Source organism: Macaca thibetana, chromosome 8 (genome assembly GCF_024542745.1).
Source record: "Macaca thibetana thibetana isolate TM-01 chromosome 8, ASM2454274v1, whole genome shotgun sequence".
Classification (NCBI taxonomy): Eukaryota; Metazoa; Chordata; class Mammalia; order Primates; family Cercopithecidae; genus Macaca; species Macaca thibetana.
The window spans coordinates 32,514,159-32,537,760 of NC_065585.1; the positions used below are offsets into that span (position 1 = coordinate 32,514,159).

At 32.7% G+C, this 23,602-nt stretch overlaps 1 protein-coding gene across 5 annotated transcripts in view; it reads left to right on the forward strand.

Moving 5' to 3' along the window:
• Positions 1-23,602, forward strand: part of CSMD3 (CUB and Sushi multiple domains 3) — a 1,234,985-nt gene that overhangs the window by 808,453 nt on the left and 402,930 nt on the right. For all 5 annotated transcript variants that reach the window (XM_050802135.1, XM_050802136.1, XM_050802137.1 and 2 more), the window contains 3 exons: positions 5,917-6,033; positions 12,308-12,523; positions 14,171-14,359. In XM_050802135.1, the coding sequence (XP_050658092.1) occupies positions 5,917-6,033; positions 12,308-12,523; positions 14,171-14,359 (522 nt within the window). The remainder of the gene's footprint in view (positions 1-5,916; positions 6,034-12,307; positions 12,524-14,170; positions 14,360-23,602) is intronic.

The window sequence follows — 23,602 nt, forward strand, 5'->3', positions numbered from 1 at the left end:
GGCAAAGGAAAATTAAGAACCTCACCGTATATCACCCCACTCATTAATGGCAAAGTCAGAATTTAAATCCAGGCAGCCTAGATCCAGGTCCTGGGCACAAGTCTGCCACTACACTGTCACCTGCCCACATTCTACACAATAGGAAAATACTAAAATTCCTTAAAATGAAAGATAGATGATACATTTGTTATTCTTTCTCAGTGATGTCACATACTTATTTTAAGGACTTTATATGTGAATGTATATATTTATATATGATACAGTCATTTTAATAGTTTATTGATACTCTGTGCTGCTTGGAATGCATAACTGAAAAGCAGGACATTACCCTTTTTGCTATCAATTACACCAAAGAAAAAGAGTAATTTTATTTAATTCTATTTTCTGTGTATGTGCTTAGATTTTGAAGTAAAAATGGATCCTTTCTTAATTCATATTTCACTATTGACTGAAGAACTTTGAACCTTGAACCAGAAATTCTTTCATCAGATTCTGCATTAGTTTGTAAATTTAGTGCCTTATTTATTTATTTATTTTTTAAATTCCACTTCTTAAAGAATTTCTCTGCTTCTCCTTTTAAACTTTTAGGTCTAGTTTTCAACAAGCAGCCAGAGTAAGCTTTTATAAACTAAGGCAAATCAGGACAACCCCTTACCTAGAACCTTCTTGCAACTTTCATCCCAGGCAGAATAAAATCCAAAGACTTTTGCATGATTTGATTAACCCCAGGTATTCTGGGCCCTTACTACATCCCATACTTCATCCTTCACCACTGTCTTCCTCATTCATGCTACTCCATTCCAACTACACGTGTCTCCTGAATAATTTTCCCAATATGAGAACCCTTTCCCATTCCTCCCATTCTGTCCCTCTAAGCCTCCCTTCCTTTTGTCCTGAATCAGGATTCCCCCACAGAACCATATGACTCACTCCCTAATTTCACTCACAACTATATACTCAATACTTGCCTCAGTAATTATGTGAAAGAGTAACCCCTTTCATGCCACTTAAATTTTACTTCCTAGTATTTTTCACTCTGTTTACATTATTTTTTGGTATTTATTGTCTCTTTACCTAACAGAATATACATGTCATGTAGTAGGTGCTCTGCTAGACTCACTGTCGTACTCTCAATGCCAAGAAGAGTCCTTGTCAAATAGTTGGCACACAATAAATCTGTGTTGAATGAAAGAAAGCTATATTCTCCATGAAATGTACTTATGGAAATACTTTTGCTTTTGGTTTTGCATATATATTTTCTGGTTTTTGCCTTCATGAATTTTGTTCTTTTTCCCCTGGAATGTTCTAGCCCTTCCCTCAACTATGCATATCAAAATTCTAGTCAACTTTTAAAGGTTATGAACTTGATCATGCTTTTCCTGAACAAAGCAACTGGGCATAATCTTGACTTTTTCTAAACTCTGTAGCTCTCTATATTTACATGGCATTTATTGCTACCTTATAACCAGTTATTGATTTGTTAACTTAGTATTTATTAATTATGCTGTATATACACTATAAAAAGACTGTTGAGCATAAACAGTGTCTACATTCTTCTTGAATGGATAACAGTTATACTCTATCTTATTTTTCTTATATTCTTATAATCAAGAACCAGGTGTTCTTGTTGCTTTAACATGTATTTGTAAAAGATGTCCCGTGACACATAAGAGATTTGATTTAAAAAACAAACTTTTTTTTTTTTACTAGATACTTTGATTAGAACTTACTCCTATATATCTCTGCAGTGTTTTTGATAAAACTGAGATTTGAATGGCTCTAAGGTAGACCAGACCAGAAATTTTAGGAGAGCATATTGCTTTGTCCAACATATCAAGTGTTAAAGGCTACATGTATGCTAAAAGTCACAGATAAATGATGTTTTTTATGCACTGGGTACATGAGATTGTCATGAGTAATGGCGTAGGGCTAAGATCAGATGCTGGGTTTGAAGCAACCTTCCAGAAACTAGGCATTGTTGCTTAAGACACCTCCCCTTTTAATGGATGTGTAGGTGTGCTATGTCCTGAATTGCCTAAGACATGCTCTGTTTTCACCTTCTGTCCTGAGACCCCAATTTTAAACTCAAATTATCCCACTTTGAGAAACAATGTGGCTATTTTGTGAGAAATTTAACCTAAAAAAGGTTAAGTGGTTCAGTGTCACTCAAATCATTAAGAGGCAGACCAAAATGGAACTGAATGGACTTAAACCTCATTATTTCCCTTACTTCTTTAGTCTTATTAAAAGGTTTGAGTACAGAGGTTAAAGTAGCAAATGAATACCTGGATTCAGGTTTAGATTCCTAGAATTCAAGATAACCAAGTTTGTCTAGAGTATAAGCAAGTATGAACAGTCTCAGTTTAAGGGCATAACAGGGAGACTTGAAAATAGGAAAAGAAGAGATGAGATTAAAAGCAAACAAACCAACAAATTAAAAATTAATGGGATTTGTAATAGATGGTTATTTCCATGCTTCATTACAATACTGAAAGTGTTTTGATGGATCCTGGTCTAAAAATTGTCCATTTTGGATATAGACAGATTTGTACTGGCCCAGTGTGTATCACTAACAAGGACATGGTATAAATTTACAGGTCTGGGCAATTACATTCAAGTGCTCAGCTTTTGAAGAGACTTCACTATTTCAAAATTATAATGGATACTTATCCTATGAAAAAGCAGCATCATATGTTACAAAAATCAGGGATAAAAAACTCTACTGCCCAAGATTACTGTGTATCTGACTAATTGTTCTCCACTAACTGAACTGTCACTATAATGGCTTATTGTGCCTCAGATTTTTAGCTTTTAGATGCTTTTTATCCTTTTAGGTGCTTTTTTTTTTTTTGCCAGCTGTTTGAGTTCACATAAAGTAACTGAGTTTTTCATATATATATATATATATATATATATATAATCAGCATGCTCTGAGTTCTTTAGTTTTTCAAAGATTCACTTGATACACAATTGTCTATCTCATTCACAAGAACATGTAATCCTATTATGTCTCTTACACAACTGTTGGTATCCCTGAAGACACATGGAATCAATTAGCAAGGTTGCTGCAATAAATTGGAATTCCTTCTGAACACATAACAGGAGATAACACAGGAGATCCATGGCACCTGTTTTAGACAGTCTTGTTCTAATAACGTTTACTAAGTGAATGGCCCACACATTCTCTTAAACGGACTTAAATCTCAGCATTCACTTTTTAAGTCATTTGTTTTTGGATAAATTTTCATAATCATCTCTATACCACTATATCTGTTACAATACATTTAAATTCCATCCTGTACCTGAAAATATAAAACAAAATATCTCATATAAAAACTTAAATCTTTTTTATTAATCTTAATATTTTAGGTCATTCATCATTGATTTTAATAAGCTCTTACAAATTCTTATCTTTCCAATAGGAGGAATAGTTTTTAGATAAGCAAACATCATCAGTATGAAAGAATATTCAGTAATGAATTAACCACTTTTAAAATTAATCCAACTCAGAGATACTTTCTATTTAGCATTAGCATCTGTCACTGTACAATCTCATGTAATTGCTTAAAAAGCTGACAGTATAAAACAAATGCAATTTAAAACATTGGCAATGTAAAATAAACTCATTTAGAAAAATGAAAAATTTCATTAGGTTGATGAAAATGATGAGGCTGATGATGGTGATGATGGAGAACTATTTCAGTCACATAGGAAGCCACTGGCAAATGAGAATTCAAAAGAGATAGATCAATTAAAGAACATAGACAAGGATACTGACACAATAGGTGTTGGGTGCACAAAAAAAGTGATTTGAACATAAAAGGATAAAATGAATCTCTGAGAAAATAAAGGATGCCCCTGATTTTTTTTTTTTAACATATTGATCATTTGTGAGGGAAGTGCCACAAAATCAAACATAAGTAAAGAACATCATAGCTTGCTAAAACAGTACTGTTAACATGGAAAAAACATCAACACGATTCAAGAATCTGCTTGAGATCATAGACCCTGGAACTAGACTGAGTTCTATCTATACTTGCTTTCTCATCTGTAAACCGCATAATTACAGCATTCTTCTCAAAAGGTTGTTGTGGGGGCTGAGTTAACATAAATAAAATCTGCAGAATAGTGCCAGCTACATTTTAAGATCAAAACAGTGTTTAGTTTTGTTTTTGGTAAGAATTATTAAATCGTTGTAATTTTATCCTGTTTTATTAGATATAAAATAAAATTTATGTGTCTTTATGTTTTTAGTTTCATCTTTCAAAAGAACTTAAATTACATTCTTTCCCCACTATTTACAATGAAATTCCATCTTTAAGTCCATTCTCTTCAATGTCTGCATCCAATGATAATTATTTTCAAATAACAGAAATCTTCACTTTGTTTTAAAAACGTATTCTATATTTTCCCATCTGATTCTAGTCAAAGTAATATTATGAATGTTTGTTGTAATATATTAGCTGTTGAGCATTCCTACTAAATTTTTAAATGTGTTTATGTGTTACAAAGATTTATTCATTTACCTGCAGAATGTCTCTTTAAGTTTCCCCTTCTACAAAGGTATATAGGTACAGCTTACAGACAAAACAATTCCCAAGAAACTTCTCAAGAAGTAGGATACTTGACAAAGTGTCTTTATTTGAAAGAATACTGATATACAGAAAAATTTCCTCTCAACTTCTTATACATACACACACACAAACACACAGATACACAAATACACACATGTGCATGCTCAGGGGCACATATCTGGTGTCCTTTCTAAAAGTTTGCATCTCTCTTTTTTGTTACCTTTTTGTGTATTTTAAATTAATTTAACTCCCTTAATTTTCATTCTTGTGTTCATTGAGAAATTTTATTCTAGCTGCACGACATACAGTCCTTTGAAATAGAGACTGTAGGTTTTAATTCAGTAGACATTTCACTCATCATATTTCACTTAACAAATTCATATGTTATAGTGTTAGGTGCTTTGGAGAGACTTCAAAACTCACTTTTCTAGTGTGCTGGGGAAGTGGGGCAAGGATCAAATTAGACAAGGGTACATGTTGCATTCATGATTCTTACTACCCTTGGCTGTGTCTAAGAGTTGGCCTTTTCAAGTGAAATAGAATAAGGAGTCAACAAATTCTCTGCTCATACTAGAATAAAAATGCTTACTAGGCAATTTTTTTTTTTTTTGCCTCCTCCAGTTTTCAATTTTGATAAAATTGTCTGGTGTACCATAAGCACTGATGGCTGTTGAATATAGTAGAAGACCTTGATTTGTTCTCAAGGAAATGAATATCAACTCAAATATTATTTGTTGACCTAAGATTAACTTATTTTTATTATCTTAGAATATTTACTTACAAAACTACATCCCTTCAAAAGATCCTTTTTGTTTATAATATTTCCTAGAAAAATACAGAAGTACAGAAGCAGCCTTGGAAACTTTTACAACTCACTTCATAGTTTTGAAAGGAATCCTATAAGGAATAACACATATCCCTTTAGGAATCTGTATCAAACAATTTGATACAATTAGCAATTCATTTTCTTAGTGCTTAATAAGAGGGATTGCTGAACAATTAATTACTCATATTTAATTTACCACCAATTTATGCAAATACTGCTTATAATTACAAATGTATTAGCACATACTTCAAATTCAAATGTGGAAAGTTGAGTCATGTTCCCTTGGGTACAGTACTAATTCTCAGATGCTACTGAGTACCCTTTTCTTCTCTAGTGATACAATGGATAAAATGATTTACTAGTATTGGAAAAGGTCTTAATACACAACTGCTATTACAAGGATGTAGCTTAAGCAAAGATAATGCGACTCCTCAATTCAAGAAAGGAGATAAGAGATTTATTCACCCTCTGTCTCTCTCACTGTTGATCACATGGCTCTATTTCTTTGTATTTCAGCATTATGTGGAGGAGATGTTAGAGGGCCTAGTGGAACAATCTTATCACCTGGTTACCCGGAATTTTATCCAAATTCTCTGAATTGTACATGGACTGTTGATGTAACCCATGGAAAAGGTAATTTGCCTCATGAAATAATAATTGGACTGTCTTCTGAATTTTCATTGAGTCTATTTTTATTTAATTTTCCTTTACATGTTCTTTTGCATGAGCAAAAACAGATCAATACTACAGTATGCTAAAACACATTTCAATTTAAATAATTGCCACAAAAATTATATTTACTCTTCTATAGTATTATAATGTGCTCATGTTTTTACAAGGCTGGTGCTATGAGAGATTTGTTTAGTTTTGATATAATAAACTAATGATATTTGAATTTTTTGTAACAAGAAAACATCAAATAAGATGGCTGTAGTTTCTGACATAGTGTTAAGAAGTTGATTTCAGGAGTTCAAAGGGGAATATGAGATGCTCTGATATGCTGAGCCAATTTTAAAGCAACTAGTATATGTTTATACAAACTTGTTTACGAATGTTTCTGTTTTTGTTTATAATAATTATATTATTTAATTTATAGGCATTCTATAAATATCTGTGTCTCAGATTCTTTAGTACAGAGCTGCAGATATGTCTCACATAAATAGAGTAAAATTGCACTCTGCATAAGTAGATGTTAATAAATGTCCTTTTACAAATAAACAAATAAGTAAAAGGCTCTGTAGTATTAAATATGGTTCATTCACGAGATTCAACCAGACTCATAAAACTTTTACAACCTACTTCACTGTTTTGAAAGGAATCCTATAAAGAATGACATGCATCCCTTTAGGAATCTATAACAAACAATTTTACGTAATTAATAATTCATTTTCTTAGTGCTTAATAAGAAGGACTGCTAAACAATTAATTACTCATGTTTAATTTACCATCCATTTTTGCAAATATTGCTTATAATTAGAAATGTATAAGTAGGTACTTCAAATTTATCAAGGTACAGTGTAATTTATCAAGGCAACAACTTATCAATGGTAAAATGACCATTCCAATATATGAAAACAAAAAATATATTAAAGTTATTTACTTGAAGATCTCCATGGGCTGATCTTCTAAAGGAGCTACTTTATTCATTTTAAAACCTGATTTTGATAAGTACCCTTTATTTTAGCTCTGTTGCTTTATTACATTATTGAATTTTACTACTAAATTGTATTTATTGAAAATAAATAATTTTTTTAGAAAATCTAAAAAAAGAAAAAATCAAAATAAAATACTTTTAGCAATAAGGAGATGTTACAATTAAAACTAAAGCCTTATGTTTAATACATTTAAATGTATTGTGTTTTCACAAATAAAGTTTGCCTTTGATAAAATTACATATTATTTTATCAGGAAGTGAGAATTATGTCAGGACAATTTTAGTTAGATTTCTACAATGAATTAAATATTATTGAGAAAAAAGTGTTTTTAAAACGAGTATTCTGGTACTGAATAGCAGCAATGAAGTAGAAGACTTTGTAAACTATGATTTTTGTCATTCTTTATTAGTAGAAGACTCTTTGCTGGAAGCTAAACAAGTATCCTATTATTCCATTGCGAAGTAGATTAATGGAGTTTAAAATAAGCTCCCTGATATTATAGAAGGGAATGGAGTGCTACATACTGCTTGCTATGTAAATAGAGGTTTAATTAACACTTAAAGTTTTGCATCTTCACAGGTTGCAAGTGTTAATTAAATCCGTATTTACATGGCAAGAGATGCAGATGTAGATGCCTTTGTTTTAAGAGCCAGCTGAGTTTGTTTGAAGTACAACTCTTCCAAAGTGTAGCCAAAGTTTCTTGAAGGAAAATCTCAAAGTTGGGAGAAATATTCAAGGTAATATAGTCTAACCTCTTTCTCAGAAAACTAGTTTCTCTGTATAGTGTTTCAGAAACAGGATGAACTGACCTGTTATGGATATTTCTGTTGATAAGGACTGTACTCCTTGGGAAAACTTGCTCATTTTTTACATATTTAGTTGTTTAAAAATTATTCTGCAGCCGTTATCCCTGTTCTGCTCTCTGGAGCTACACCAAAAAAGCAGCCTAATCTTTGCTCCAACCAAAAGCTCCTCAAACACACCAACTCACAGTTCTGAGACTACCATGTTTTTCATGTCCTCTATCCCTAGATCTTTATTCTAAGTATTTTCTACCCAGACTAAACACTCCTAGTTCCTTTAATTCATCATAAGATAATATTTTCATGTTCATCACCACTCTAATCAACTTTCTCTGGATACGTTCCAGCTTATCTCTTTAAAATGTGGTTTTCTAAAACTGAACACATCATGGCACAGTGTAACACTAAAATTATTTTCATTAAAGAAGAAAGTATTTGTGTTAATTAACTTTTTTGCTACCATGTTATACTACTAATTGATAAGAAGTTTGTAGTAATGTAAATCATCTTTTTAGATTACTGGGACTTAAAATACAGATAAATTAAATTCCTAAAATTCTATAATTATACAATTGCTTTTTTTTCTATCTTCAGTGCAAACTTTTATATTTATCCCTGTTACATTTTATCATATCGATTTTGATTCAGACTTCCTATGAGATCATTTTGAAGTGATTTACATTTCACTTACATTCACATTATATAGTCAGAATGTTCTTATGTAAGTATGATCATTAGTACTTTAAGAGTTTATAAGAATCTTAACAAGTATAGATCTAAATAACTAAGTATTTAAGAAATAATAAACTTTAAATGTGCCATCTGTAATCTCTTCACCATTAAACATGAAGTCAAAGTGTTTGAACACATACAATTGTTCTATAGTTTCAAAGTCAGTTAACTACAGTGTCATTCAGCCTACATTGCTCCTTACTTGCAGGGACATCATGAGAGATTTTCCTTAAACACATTCTATAAATCAAGATGCTAATTATAAATAGTTACAGGAAACCTGGAGAAAAAAAGTGTACTCAGAAAAAAATCCTTAGAGTCTTAGAAGTTAGGCTGTCCTTAAATAAAGCACAGTCCACACCTATTACTTTACATATTAGGAAAAAAATAAGTCAAATGGCACCCTTTAGGTGATAGCTGGTGGCATGACTGTAACTGAAACCTAGATATTAAAGCTATTTTGACTTTAAGTACAAGCCTTTAATATACATATATCTGTACCATAAATTACCTTTATTGGGCATCCTGAATTAGCATTCTTACGAGAAGTAATTACGATATTGAAACCACTGACTTTTTCTCCCTGCCTTGTTAGAATTGTGTGTCTTTGCCTGTTTAATCCCCTTCTTTCCAAAATGTCTATCATAGTCTGCACCATCACAAACTTCTTGCTTTTGGAAGTCATTGCCTTTTTTGCTTTAGGAGGTCATTGCTTTGGGTTTTTTTGTTGGTTTGTTTTTATTTTTGTGTTTTTCCTGAGATGGGTTCTCATCCTGTCACCCAGGCTGTTCCTGGCTCACTGCATCCTCAATCTTCCTGGGCTCAGGTGATCCTCCCACCTCAGCCTCCTGAGTAGGTGGGACTACAGGTGCATGCCACCACACTTAGTTAAGTTTTGTAGTTTTTTGTAGAGATGGGATTCTGCCGTGTTGCCCAAGCTGATCTCAAACTCCTGGATTCAAGCAATCCACCCACCTAGGCCTCCCAAAGTACTGGGATTACAAGTGTGAGCCTCCAGACCTGGATGGTCATTACATTTGAAGGTCATTTTTATACACCTCTACGGACCCCTTTGACAAATTAGTTACCTCCATTTCTATGCTCCTATATTGACTTATATTAACCAGTTTGGCAGAATGATTAAAATTTTGGTTCATGTACCTTTTTCCTCAGATAGGCCATGAGTTACTTACATTCTTCTAAATATTTATATTCTATAATGACTAGAATATAGTAGTTTCTCAGGATCATTTTCTTATTTGGATTAATTGACCTTCGGCACAACTTCGAAGGTCTTAAGTTGTTTTGCAGTAGTGAAAGAAAGCAGATATTACCATTTAATCCATGACTTGAACAGCAGCTTCATTTTATAAAGTGGCTTGCCAGGGCTAAATAACAGGAAAAACACTAGCTCTTATTTTGGGAAATTGATCAATAGCAATAACACTTTCTGAATACTTCCTCTGTGCCAGTCACTATGCGAAGTCATTTTCATGTTACCTTATAACTGCAAAACAACTCTATTAGAGCCCTATTTTACAGATAGAGAAAGTAGGGCTCAGAAAGGTAAATAATACTTAACAGTGGCTTTGTTGGCACCAATAATTAATTCATGAAATTCTAAAATAATTCATTTTATGTATTTCAGAACAAGCACATTTTTTTTCTTAAAAAATGTAAATAATATAGCATACATGATGATTTATTTCTCTTTTTTCAATCTACTCTCCTATTGTCCAACTATTTTTTTCTTAGCTTTATAGGAGAAATAAGACTTACTTATCTGAACTTTCTACCCTTACATTATTTTGCAGGAACTAATCTGGACAGTGAACATCTTCTGTTTATTATGTCAATACCCCATTTTCCTTCCATCTGTCTAGTATCAATACTGATTTTATACTATAGAACATTTGAAAAACTGACTTAATTTTTGGACTCCCTCCAAAAGGGGTTTTGTATTCCTGCCCATTATAGAGAGGAGAAAACAAACAAACAAACAAACAAAAACAAACAAACAAAAAACAACTTACATTTTGAAAAATAATGTGAAAATAGTACCTTATATATTTCAAATCTTTCTCAAATATGAAATCTCTGGTTCATTATGCAGTAATAACCTTGTCGTGGTAATGTTTGTGTTTTCAGTCTGTTTGTTTTGGTCTCATTTTCTATCCTCTTTTTTTTTTTTTTTTTTTTTTTTTAAACAATGGAGACTCTTAAGAATTCCCAACATTTGAAACTAAAATGTAAATGAATAAAAATGTTACTTGTCATACTCTCAGATTTTGGACTTTTCTTAGCAAATACTTGGGTAATTTTTTAGGTCACGTACAAAAATAAAGCCCTTTAAGGGAGGGGTCCCTGTGGTAGCCATTTTTTTATTTCAGATGGCTCCTTACGCAGTATGTTGTGTGTATTTGAGTGTGTGTATTTGTGTGAAGTCATTAGTCTTTTACACGTGTTCTTGACACTGTAATTAAATACTAACATGATACCACAAGGAGTCCACTACATACTCACTAGAAAGGAGCAAATTTAAAAGCCCCAGATTTTCAAGTATTGGAGAAGATATGGAGCAACCATATTGTCTATGGAGATGTAAATTGGCATGGCCACTTTGTAAAACAGTATTTGTTAAAGCAACACATATATTATTACCCCCATCATTCAGTAATTCCACTCCTAGATACGTACACAACAGAAAAAAGCACATACATTCACAAAAGATATACTCACATGTTCATGGCAGCACTGTCTACATTTGTGATAAAATGCAAACAACTTAAGTGACCATCAGCAGTTGAACAGGTAAATAGATGTGGTATATTCACAAGGTGGAATGCTATACTATACATCACCAAAAATGAACCACCCCCAACTACACACAATGATATTGAGAAATCTCACAAACCTAATGTTGAGTAAAATAAGTCAGATCCAAAAGAATATATATGATTCCATTCCATAAACTACAAAATATATATACAAAGCAGCAAAATTAGTTTGTGCTTTAGAAGTTGAGTGAGTGGTTACCTCTGTAAAGCTGAAATGACAGAAAAGTTTTATTAAAAAGGCTCTGGGTGTTTGTATTATTGTGACTATTGATTTGGATACTATTTGCAAAAATATTTGGTTTATGGAAACTCATTTAGCTGAACACTTATATATACATGTTTTGCATATTATATGCACAGGTTGAAATTTGTGACAGATAAATGGAGAATAATTACATTCATTTAACAAATAGCATTCCCTATGTCTGTTTTATATTTGTCTTCTAAAATAAACAGCATATTTGGAAGTTAAGTTCTATAATATTAAGCATTGCTTTTATGTTGGTTGAAGGGATTGGAGAAGAAAATGGAGGCATGTACAGTATTTACCAGGAAGTTGCACCTCTATTGTAAACAAAATATATGTATTTCTTTTGAAATTTTCAGAAAACCAGGTAATTTTTTTTCAGGCATTGGTTTTTTAATTTTATTTTCAAGCAGTTTCCAAGACATGACTCATTATATCTCTTTTAATGAATCTGAAGGAAAAACACACATAAAAAGAATAATACGATATATATTTGGAATATTTTATAGTAATGCCTCTCATTTTCAGAAAATTTAATTAGAAGGAAAGCCCTGGCTAATAGGTAGTTTGACAGTAACTCTCTGTGTTTTACTAATCTACCTGTAAATTCAGTGTTCCTATTTTTCTTAATAGGTGTGCAGTTCAACTTCCACACTTTTCATTTGGAAGACCATCATGACTACTTACTGATCACAGAGAATGGCAGTTTTACCCAACCACTGGCACGCCTGACTGGTTCAGATCTTCCTCCAACAATCAATGCTGGTCTCTATGGAAATTTCAGGGCTCAATTGCGTTTCATTTCAGATTTTTCAATATCATATGAAGGATTTAACATTACATTCTCTGGTGAGAAAATAAACAAAAAACAAAAGGGCTCATTCAATAACTTTTAAAAAAATCAATTTTTTCAAGATATGAGCATAACTAATGATGAAACAGAGAGTGAAAAATAGCAGAATAGAAGAAAAAGTTTTAAAAAAAGAAAGCAAAGTAATATCTGTCAAGTTTAAGGAAAGATTGGAATAGATTGAAGATTATCTCTAGTAATAAATAAGGGAAAAAGCAAAAATTAATTAATTTGCTGTAAATCTACTGGAAGTACAATAATTACATTTCTTTAATTTACAAAAATTCTGCAAAATTCTAACAGAGGTCAAAACTAGCTAAAATGCCTAGTAAATGCAAAATGAAAATTAAAAAATATATTTTAAAATTTCAGTTAGACTCAAAAATGAAATGAGAATTAATCCAGTTATTTCCTTGTTTTATGTGCCTAGGAAAAGACATAGAAGGCATAACCAACAGGCTAGTATTAAGATAAACCTAATTTATTATTCTGGAATTAGATAATCTGTAATCAAATTAGCATAGTTACTCCTTTCTTCTAGTATAATCTTATTTATAGACAATAGTATTACTTGGATTACAGGGAGAAAAAAAGTATGAGACCAAAGAGAATAAAATGTATTCCCACCACTTAGAGCTCTACTTTCAATTTGAATGAACACAACTAGCTATTTCTTAATACAGACACAAATTAATAAGTAAATCTTATGACAACTTGCTAATATTAAAATGATACAAGCACTAACCTTGTTCTTAAACAACTATTTTAGTATTTGGATGAAAATATTGGGATGCTAAAATCATAAAAGTATTTTATCATGAGTAGTAAATGAACATAACCTAGAATGTTAGAAAAAAAATCCAAGTTATTTTTTTAAAGCATAAAATATTAGCTAATCAACATGAAGCAATGCCTCTTGTTCTTTATTGCAATTACACAGTAACTGCTCTGGGAATATTTTTAGATAAGCTACTTCTTCTTAGGACTGTATATAAATTATAATGTTTAATCAACTCTACTGTTTCATACCCTGAAGACTGTTTAGTTGTTCATTTTCATAATGCTCATTTATTGCCTGGGGAAAAGTTCCTATAAAAATCCATAATATAATAATTTTCAATGTGTGGTCACTTCAGTCTCACATAAACCCTTGCATCTCAAGTCATGTGTTTTTCAGAATATGCATTAGCTGAACTTCTTGTATACAAGAAGCAGAAGGGCCTTTATCATTTAAATGTAAAATATTAAGCAAAATGCATTTCAAAAGTGCAAATGATTTCATTTCAAATGTTATTTTGTGTTTGAAAATATGCAGTTCTTATACCATTATAAGTCAAAAATATATGAAATAAAAATGTTTCTAATGCAGAAAAAATAAGATAAAAAGCTATATTTTATTATTCAGAAGGTGATATTTTCTCATCTATATTGAATACCGCACATACAAATATTTATCAAGTTACTAGCTATTTTACAAAAGAAGAAACATATGTGTGCCATTTGTATGTTCTGATAGCTATTCATATAGTCACTTCTAAATATATGACTAGGTTCTAAAAACAATAGGAATACACCCTTAAAAGTAACCACTATCATTTTCTTTGTCCTTTCCTCCCCTGCGGGGAAATTTTCTCTCTAATTTACAGAATATAACCTTGAACCTTGTGAAGATCCTGGCATTCCTCAATATGGTAGTCGAATTGGGTTCAACTTTGGGGTTGGTGACACTCTGACCTTCTCATGCTCATCGGGTTATCGACTGGAAGGAACATCAGAGATCATCTGTCTTGGTGGTGGCCGACGAGTGTGGAGTGCACCTCTGCCAAGGTGTGTGGGTACGTGGTCAGCTGCTTTCATTTGCTTGTATGTGTAGTCACTGTCCATGGAGTTGCATGGTTACACCCTTCGTTTTTTATAATCTGTTGAATTTCTTCATTTATTTCACATTAGTTATTTCAATTTTTTTTCTATTTGGCAATCTGGTGTAACTGAATTAACTTCTCTACTGCTCCATTCAAGAAACCATGCTTCTAAATTTGTTTTCAGATAGGGATAATAAATGAATTAGATAGGTAGGTAGATAGATAGATAGATAGAAATATGATAGATACATAGATATATGGAGATAGATAGATGATATAGATAGGCAGGTAGGTAGGTAGGTAGATAGATGAAGGATAGAAATAGAATCATATTTTGAGAGCTCACAGAAAATGGAATTCTTGTATTCTATTGATAGTATATTCTGACTAAGGTTTTTACAATATTTTATAACTTAAAATTAACATGCATAAAAGATGATTACAAGAGAAAGTGTCAAATGAAGAATAGGTAATTAATTTAAGGGCTGTCAATGAATTTATTGGCTCACTATTTGATAGATAAGAGAGCTATTCATTCATGTTGTGCAATAAAAAATTACTATAATTAAAGTATTGGAAGTGTGAAGTCATCATCTCAATCTTTGGAAGTAAATATTTTGACTGATAAAAAGAAAACAATGTTCAGTAGAAAAAATAAAGGGCTTTTCATTAAGACTTAAATCATTCCCTATTTAAATTAGAAAATATTAAGGCAAGAACTTCTCGCTGTTTAGTGATTATCAGTACATCTTATGATAGAATGAGATTCAAATGGCCATTTTATAATTATTTTATAAAGTTATTGAAAATTATCACAAGCACTTAATTTTATTATAAATCTAATTATGAGTCACAAATCTGTGTAAGTTATAATATGCTATAAAATCAGGAAAATTGGTAGAGATTTGAAATGTGGTTTAAGCCCCTGCTCTTTACTGTGGATATAAAATGCCCCACAGATTGAAATGAGAATGAAGAAGTGATATCCTTTTTGCCTCATTCAATTTATTGTCCCATATATAGAATGTGGGAATTCCTGTGGAACCACAAATTAAGCCAAAAAATATGACCATCCAAGTTAATATGGGTCTGAAGTCTTTGATTGTAATGAGATTGTTTTCAAGACACATAACAGATGAAATTTCTTTTTAAAATCACAGATTTTTATAGAAATGGCACAAGCAACCATAGAGGCTTGAAGTTGGGAGGTGATAAGTAATCATACTCTCAGGGCATCTTTTCCAGGAGCTATACAGGATGCATTTTATTTATTTTTTTAAGGACATTTTGTTTTTACTATTGCTACTATTGCTACTGCCACCTTTGAAATTCCTGCACTTTACTTCATTATGCCCATTTTCATTTTCATGACTATTTTCAAAGGTAATTAATAAAACCTTTGGAATAGTCCAAGTTAGGACTACAGAGTGCCTGACCATTTGATATTTGGTCAATTCACTTTTCTAAACTTCATTTTTCTCATCAGTCAAATGGTTACAACTCTAGCACCTAACTCATTGTTGTGAGTTAGTTATGAGGATTTAAAGAAATTAATGATGTAAATCAGACACCTGGCACAATCCCCGGAATATAGGAAGCATTCAGAATTTAGATTTTATTTTAACTAATTGTTTTGAGTATAATCTGCTGTCTCTCCAGCCGGTCAACTTAGTTTATAAAATCAATTATAGTAGGAAATAATTCCATTTTATAAAACACTAACATTATGAGGACCTGCTAAGCTCTTTTATGTAAAGTCATTGCATTTAATCCTTACTAAAATCCTGATTTTATTATCTCTTCCACTTTTCATTAGAAGAAGTCTGAGCCTTAGAGATGCTAAATAACTTGCCCAAGATCATTAAGATTGTAAGAGGTAGCACTATGATTTTTGTAGTGATCTGTTTCATTCCAAAGCCCAATTTTTTCTTCACTAGTATCTAAGGAAATGTGATTCTAGAAAGAATATATCATACGGAATTAACATTTTCTCTCAGAGTAACTGAATACATGCCAGGCTGTTATATAGGTTAAAAAAAAAAAAAGTGCTTACTTGTACATTTTAAAAATTTAGTTTATATTTATGATATATTTTAATAAATGGATTTATGAAAACCTGGCATTGCAAAAATCTAACATTGAGTTAATTTTGTTTTATTAAGGTGTTTCTTTGAGATGGGTTTATTCGTTGCCTAAATCTTTAATGGGAAGGATGAAAGAAAATTACCCTGTGGACAAATTTAGAAAGCAAAGTTATTATCATGGGAATTCCCCCCACTCATTTTCAGATTAGCTGTGCTTGCTTTTAAGCTTATTAAAATTTACAATTAATTCAATTGACCTTAATAAATTCCACTGTAGGCATACATTTAAGTCACAAGATGGGTAGAAATATTCCTTTAAAAAGAAATATTTTTTAAATGTTACTTCTCCAATTTTTTTGAACTTTTTTCTTTACTGCTTTGCTTATGCTTCAGATCAAATTTGTTCCTTCTTGAATTTCTAATTCTAAACACACATATGTATATATTTCTAATTTTGTTTTTTCCCCCAAAATTTTAGTCTTTATTCACATAAAATGTATGTTATTTGTAACCATTCATCTGAGCAGATGTCCAGTTTTAGGAATGCTAGTTTATTTGGACAGCTTTTATTTCTTCTTAACCTCTTTGTACTTGTTACTTCATATATCCTAACATCAATTCTTTATTTCATACTTGTTTTAAAAAATCATTATTTAGTCTTCAGCGTTGCCAACTGCATAGAAAGCATAGATTAACAATAGCCAAATTATTAAGTAAGTTGTATTCCAAAAGTTTGCTTCTGTTTCAGTTATTTGGAATCTAAACATTCTTTTCCTGGCACAAGGGTACAAATGATGGATACACTCCCAGAACAAACCCCAGATGAGGTTTTAAATTTTATATAAAGTATGAAACTAATATTAACATTTACTAAAATGATTTGTGTATATATACATTATATAAGGCATTTGACTTCAGACAGTAAGGGAACTGATAAAGCTAGTTTTGGAAACTTACTTTACATTTTATTTATATAAATTTTGATTCAATATTTAGTGTACAGGTTGATTGGTATCTCCATTTCTTGTAGTAGAATTGGGCAAAATTTATCTTATTCTGGATGTTTAATGAGGAATAAACAATATTTTTCTTTAAACAATTTCCTACATAAGCTCTGCATTTATGTTTAAAGTTTTAACGAAATATTAAAATGTAATAATACCATAATGTGGCCATTTATGTCTATGAAAAATTCTGTCATGTAATATCTCATTCCAAAACCCCCAAATGTTGTGAAAGTAAGTTTAATACAACTATCTTATCAATAAAGATATGATATCTATAAAAATACTCAAGGTTGAACACAAACCCAAGGGCAGATTCATGATTATCACAATGTTCTGAGTCCAAGTCCTGTGTACGGTCCACAGTAGCACACCATTGTCTTTGACTGGAGACTCTGATAAAGTTGGGAGGAAATCTGGCCTGCATTATAGTTGACACTTGGCTTCAGAGAACTTCGTATGCTTGTCCTCTATTTAACTAGAGGAAAACCTCTTCAACCATGGCCCATTTATCTGATGTTGTTTGAATGCAGAGAAATTTGTAGAAGCAGGAGAAGAATCTTGACAGAAATCAAGAGTATAACAGGAAAAGTTTTATTATGCTATTAGTAGCTAAGTACTCGATACACAAAATCTCATTTACTAGTTAGTAATCAAGATGAAAGTTTTACTTTCTGAAACAGGTATTTATGTATCTCTAATTATACTTCACTTTTTGGGAAAAACTTTAAAAACAGGAAAAATGATATTTTAGTTAAGATGTTTTGTATTTGAATGATTTTCCTGGAGAGCCATGTTTCTCAGGAATGAATATCTGATCACCTTTTTAAGTGGCAACCAAATACCCAACAGCAAATAAATAAATAAATAAAATAAAAATAAATAAAAAAATTAAAAAGTACCAGTAAGTTGATAAGTTGATTAAAATAAAAAACACTTTCCTTTTTTGTTTAAGAGATAAGTACATGATTTCTTTTTCTAAAGTTTGCATTACAAAAACACTGTCATTTACTTTGCTATCTTTTTAAATCAGGAAAATCTTGCATGTCTTCACTCAGCATCCAAATATACCAGGAACCAAGCCAGGCCATGTTGCAAATAAACAAGGAGCTAATGAAAGAACATGTTGTGTTGGAAAGTAGATTAGCAAGTTAAATATTAGTAATGATTTGTCTTTAGGCAGGAGTCCACATATTTTAAGAAGCCTACATATTTTGAAGTGATTTCAAAGACATTAATTCATTCATCCTCATAATCCCTCATTTAACACATCTTCTGTTTCTAATTTCATGTGTCATTGATTTTTTTATCTGACTTTGGACAAGCAACAACATCTTGCCTTAATCATGAGTCAAATGAGAAAAATGATAACTCTATATCACACATCTACTTATTATTCTCACTTTTCTGACTTTTCAGATGATATATGATGATAGTTATTTATTTCTTAGTTTAAAAATAAATGTCAACAAGAGAGGAAACTGGGTGTGCAGCATATATGCGAACTGTCTGGACTATGATTGTAACTTCTCTGTGAACCTAAAACTATTCCAAAATGAAAATGTATTAAAAATTCAAAATATGAAAGAATAAAGCACATTTGAAGAGGCAATTTCTCTTGAAAGAAATTCTACTTATTTTATCTTAACCTCCAAGCTCTCTATACTAAAATTATATCTATCAGATGCTCACACATGTATATTAAGTATGACTGATCTATCCAAGTTAGTCAGCATTGCAGATATATGGTCCAGTAGAAAACAAATTAGAAATTAAGAGACTTAGATTGATCTTAGATTCTACCATTAATTAGTTGATTGATTTAAGCAAATGCCTTAATTTTCTGTATTTTTATTTTCTGGAAAGGATGATGCCAGTATGAGTTCTATTTAACCCATATATATATATAAATATATAAATATATATATATATATTTATATATATATATAAAAGAAAAGTGTTCTAGTGAGTAATATAAAGAAATATGTATTTACTTCTTTCTTGTATGATTAGGACTGAATGTATTGATTTCATTGTTTAACAATATAAAAGCATCTAGAATATTAACTTATATTTGCTCAATGCTATCTAGATTTTTAAAAGAATTTCTTGCTCAAAACCTTATGAAGTAAGCAGAGGAGGTGTTATTCCTTTTTAGCAGTTGAGAAAATGCATGCTCGGAAATGTTACAATTAATAAGTAAAAGAAATGTACCAGAGGCAAAGTTTTGTAATTCTTAGATGAGTGTTGTGGCATTTCAAGCAACATTGCTTTATTACCTTATTTATTGATACACCATTTGCAAGTTAGAAGACCATCATTTTTTATACAATAGACCAGGGGTGGACAAACTTTTTCTGTAAAGTGCTCCACAGTAAATATTTAGGGCTTTGCAGTCCACATGGTTTCAGTTACAATTACTGAACTCTGCTATTGTATGAAAAAAACAATAGACAATAGACAATACATGAATGAATTGATGTGGCTGTGTTTCAATAAAACTTTATTTACAAAAACAAAAATCTGGATATGGCCCTGGAGCCATAGTTTGCTGGCCCTTGCAACAGACTTATCAAGCTTAATCAACTTAAACATGCCTTTTGCATTGGGGCATTTCTTAGTCATTGATCCTTTAGGGAAAGAAGAAAGGATACTTTACCCATTCTCTAATTTTTCATCCTGGACTCCATTTATTAAACTTGTAATGTATATATTACTAAGAGGAAATATTTCTCTTTTTTTTTTTTTTTAAAGAATATTTGGAGTGTATGTGTGTGTGTGTGTGTGTGTGTGTGTGTGTGTGTGTGCACGCGCGCGCGCATGCGCGAACACTGATGTAGCTTTTTGGTAACATAATTCTCAACCATCTCCAAATCTATCCATATACTCAAATGTCTTCTAAGTACACTGGACCTCTCCATATGGATGTCCTCCCACAAGCACATTGACTTTACACTGCCAAGACAAAACTCATTATCTCCTCAGCCAAATCAGCCTTTCTTTCTGCACTCTTTATTTCAGTTATGGCAACACTCTCATTCAATCATCCAAGCTAGAAATTGCATTATCTTTCACTCCTACTTCCCTCTCTTTTTATCCATATCAGAGCAGTCATTATGACTTACCACCTAAAAATATTGCTCAAATTTACCACCATTTTCGTTCTCACTGCCTTTGTCCTTGCCCAGCTCTCATTGGTCCTCAAAAAGGTTAACACAGTAGCATAAGAATAATAATGCGTGGTAGCCATTGTGTTAAACCCTGTATAAATATTTCACTTCACATATCCTTTATACAAATCATTTAAGAAGATATTGTCATTCCATTTTATAATACGACTGGATGATTAATTATATAACTTGATAAAAAGCTTAAAACCTACTCTTTCTGACTTTCATGTCCAAATTTTAGCAGTTATGTGCATAATCTCATTGTGTTACCTCTTTTTTCCTAGCTGGAATTCCTGTTTCCGGCTTTCCCTCATCTAATTTATCTTCAATATTGAAACTAGTTATATTAGATTTTTATTGATTAGTAATAGATTAACACAAATTTAGAGACTTTATACAACACATTTACTTTCTCATGGTTTCTGTGGGTTGAGAGTCTGGACATGATTTAGACCCTCTTCTCAGGGTCCACAAACTACAATTAATGTGTTAACCAGGGCTGAGTTCTCACCTGAGGTTCAGGGTCCTCTCCAAGGTCACATGGTTATATTGGAAGCAATCAGTTCCTTGTAGTTGTGGAACTGAAAGCTTCAATTCTTTGCTCAATTCCGTCCACAGTTCCTTACCATGTAGTCTTCTGGAATACAGCTGCTTACTTCATCAAGCCAGCAAGAAAAGTCTCTCTGGTGAATCTGCTAAGAAGGTGAAGATGAAGTTTTTTTTTGTTTTTGTTTTTGTTTTTTTCCTTGGGGGACGGAGTCTCACTCTGTCACCCAGGCTGAAGTGCAGTGGCGTGATCTCGGCTCACTGCAAGTTCCGTCTCCTGGATTCACGCCATTCTCCTGCCTCAGCCTCCCTAGTAGCTGGGACTACAGGACTCCCGCCACGGCACCCTGTTAATTTTTTGTATTTTTAGTGGAGACGGGGTTTCACCGTGTTAGCCAGGATGGCCTCGATCTCCTGACCTCGTGATCCGCCCGCCTCGGCCTCCCAAAGTGCTGGGATTACAGGCATGAGCCACCACGCCCGGCGGGAAGATGAAGTTTTATAGAAGGTAACAGGGAGTGATGAAGGGAAAGCCATAGATCCTGCGTATACTCAGGAAAGGAGATTGGCTTAAGGCATAATTGCTTAAAAAAAAAAAAAAAAGAAAAGAAAAGAAACAGGTATCATGGGATTCAACTTAAAGTCTGTCCACCATACCAGTTATCCTTTGAAAGAACAGATCGTCTGTCTATTTCCTGTGTAAACCACTAAGTAATTTGATATTGCCCACTGGATAAAGTCACGTTTTTTTGTTTGTTTGTTTGTTTGTTTGTTTTTTGAGACAGAGTCTCGCTCTGTCGCCCAGTACCCAGCCTGGAGTACAGTGGCGCGATCTCCACTCACTGCAAGCTCCGCCCCCCGGGTTCACACCATTCTCCTACCTCAGCCTCCCGTGTATCTGGGACTACAGGCGCCCGCCACCACTCCCGGCTAATTTTTTTTTTTTTTTTTTTTTTGTATTTTTAGTAGAGACGGGGTTTCACCGTGTTAGCCAGGATGGTCTCGATATCCTGACCTCGTGATCCGCCCGTCTCAGCCTCCCGAAGTGCTGGGATTATAGGCGTGAGCCATGCGCCGGGCCAAAGTCACAATTTCTTACCTCCTCTCATGAGTTAGCTTTAGTGTCTTCTACTTACATTTCTCTACATGGCTATGTGCATCCTAGAATACAGCCACAAGATGTTACATGCCATTGAAAATGTGCCAACCATTTTCTGAACTTTATGATTTTAAGGCTATATTGAAGTCTAGTGCATGCAAATGACCAAACTCTCACTTGTGTTTACATAAGCAAATGATTTTTTTAATCTGTAAGAATATGGGTTTCAAAGTACAGTAAGACCAGTCTGAGCAAAATAATGAGACACCTTCTCTATAAAAAAAATGTAAAGAGCTTCTGCACAGCAAAAGAAACTACCATCAGAGTGAACAGGCAACCTACAGAATGGGAGAAAATTTTTGCAATCTACTCATCTGACAAAGGGCTAATATCCAGAACCTACAAAGAACTCAAACGAATTTACAAGAAAAAAACAAACAACCCCATCAAAAAGTGGGCAAAGGATATGAACAGACATTTCTCAAAAGAAGACATTCATACAGCCAACAGACACATGAAAAAATGCTCATCATCACTGGCCATCAGAGAAATGCAAATCAAAACCACAATGAGATACCATCTCACACCAGTTAGAATGGCAATCATTAAAAAGTCAGGAAACAACAGGTGCTGGAGAGGATGTGGAGAAATAGGAACACTTTTACACTGTTGGTGGGATTGTAAACTAGTTCAACCATTGTGGAAAACAGTATGGCGATTCCTCAAGGATCTAGAACTAGATGTACCATATGACACAGCCATCCCATTACTGGGTATATACCCAAAGGATTATAAATCATGCTGCTATAAAGACACATGCACACATATGTTTATTGCGGCACTATTCACAATAGCAAAGACTTGGAATCAACCCAAATGTCCATCCATGACAGACTGAATTAAGAAAATGTGGCACATATACACCATGGAATACTATGCAGCCATAAAAAAGGATGAGTTTGTGTCCTTTGTAGGGACATGGATCCAGCTAGAAACCATCATTCTTAGCAAACTATCACAAGAACAGAAAACCAAACACCGCATGTTCTCACTCATAGGTGGGAACTGAACAATGAGATCACTTGGACTCAGGAAGGTGAACATCACACACCGGGGCCTATCATGGGGAGGGGAGAGGGGGAGAGAGATTGCATTGGGAGTTATACCTGATGTAAATGACAAGTTGATGGGTGCTGACGAGTTGATGGGTGCAGCACAGCAACATGGCACAAGTATACATATGTAACAAACCTGCATGTTATGCACATGTACCCTAGAACTTAAAGTATAATAATAATAAAAAATAAATTTTT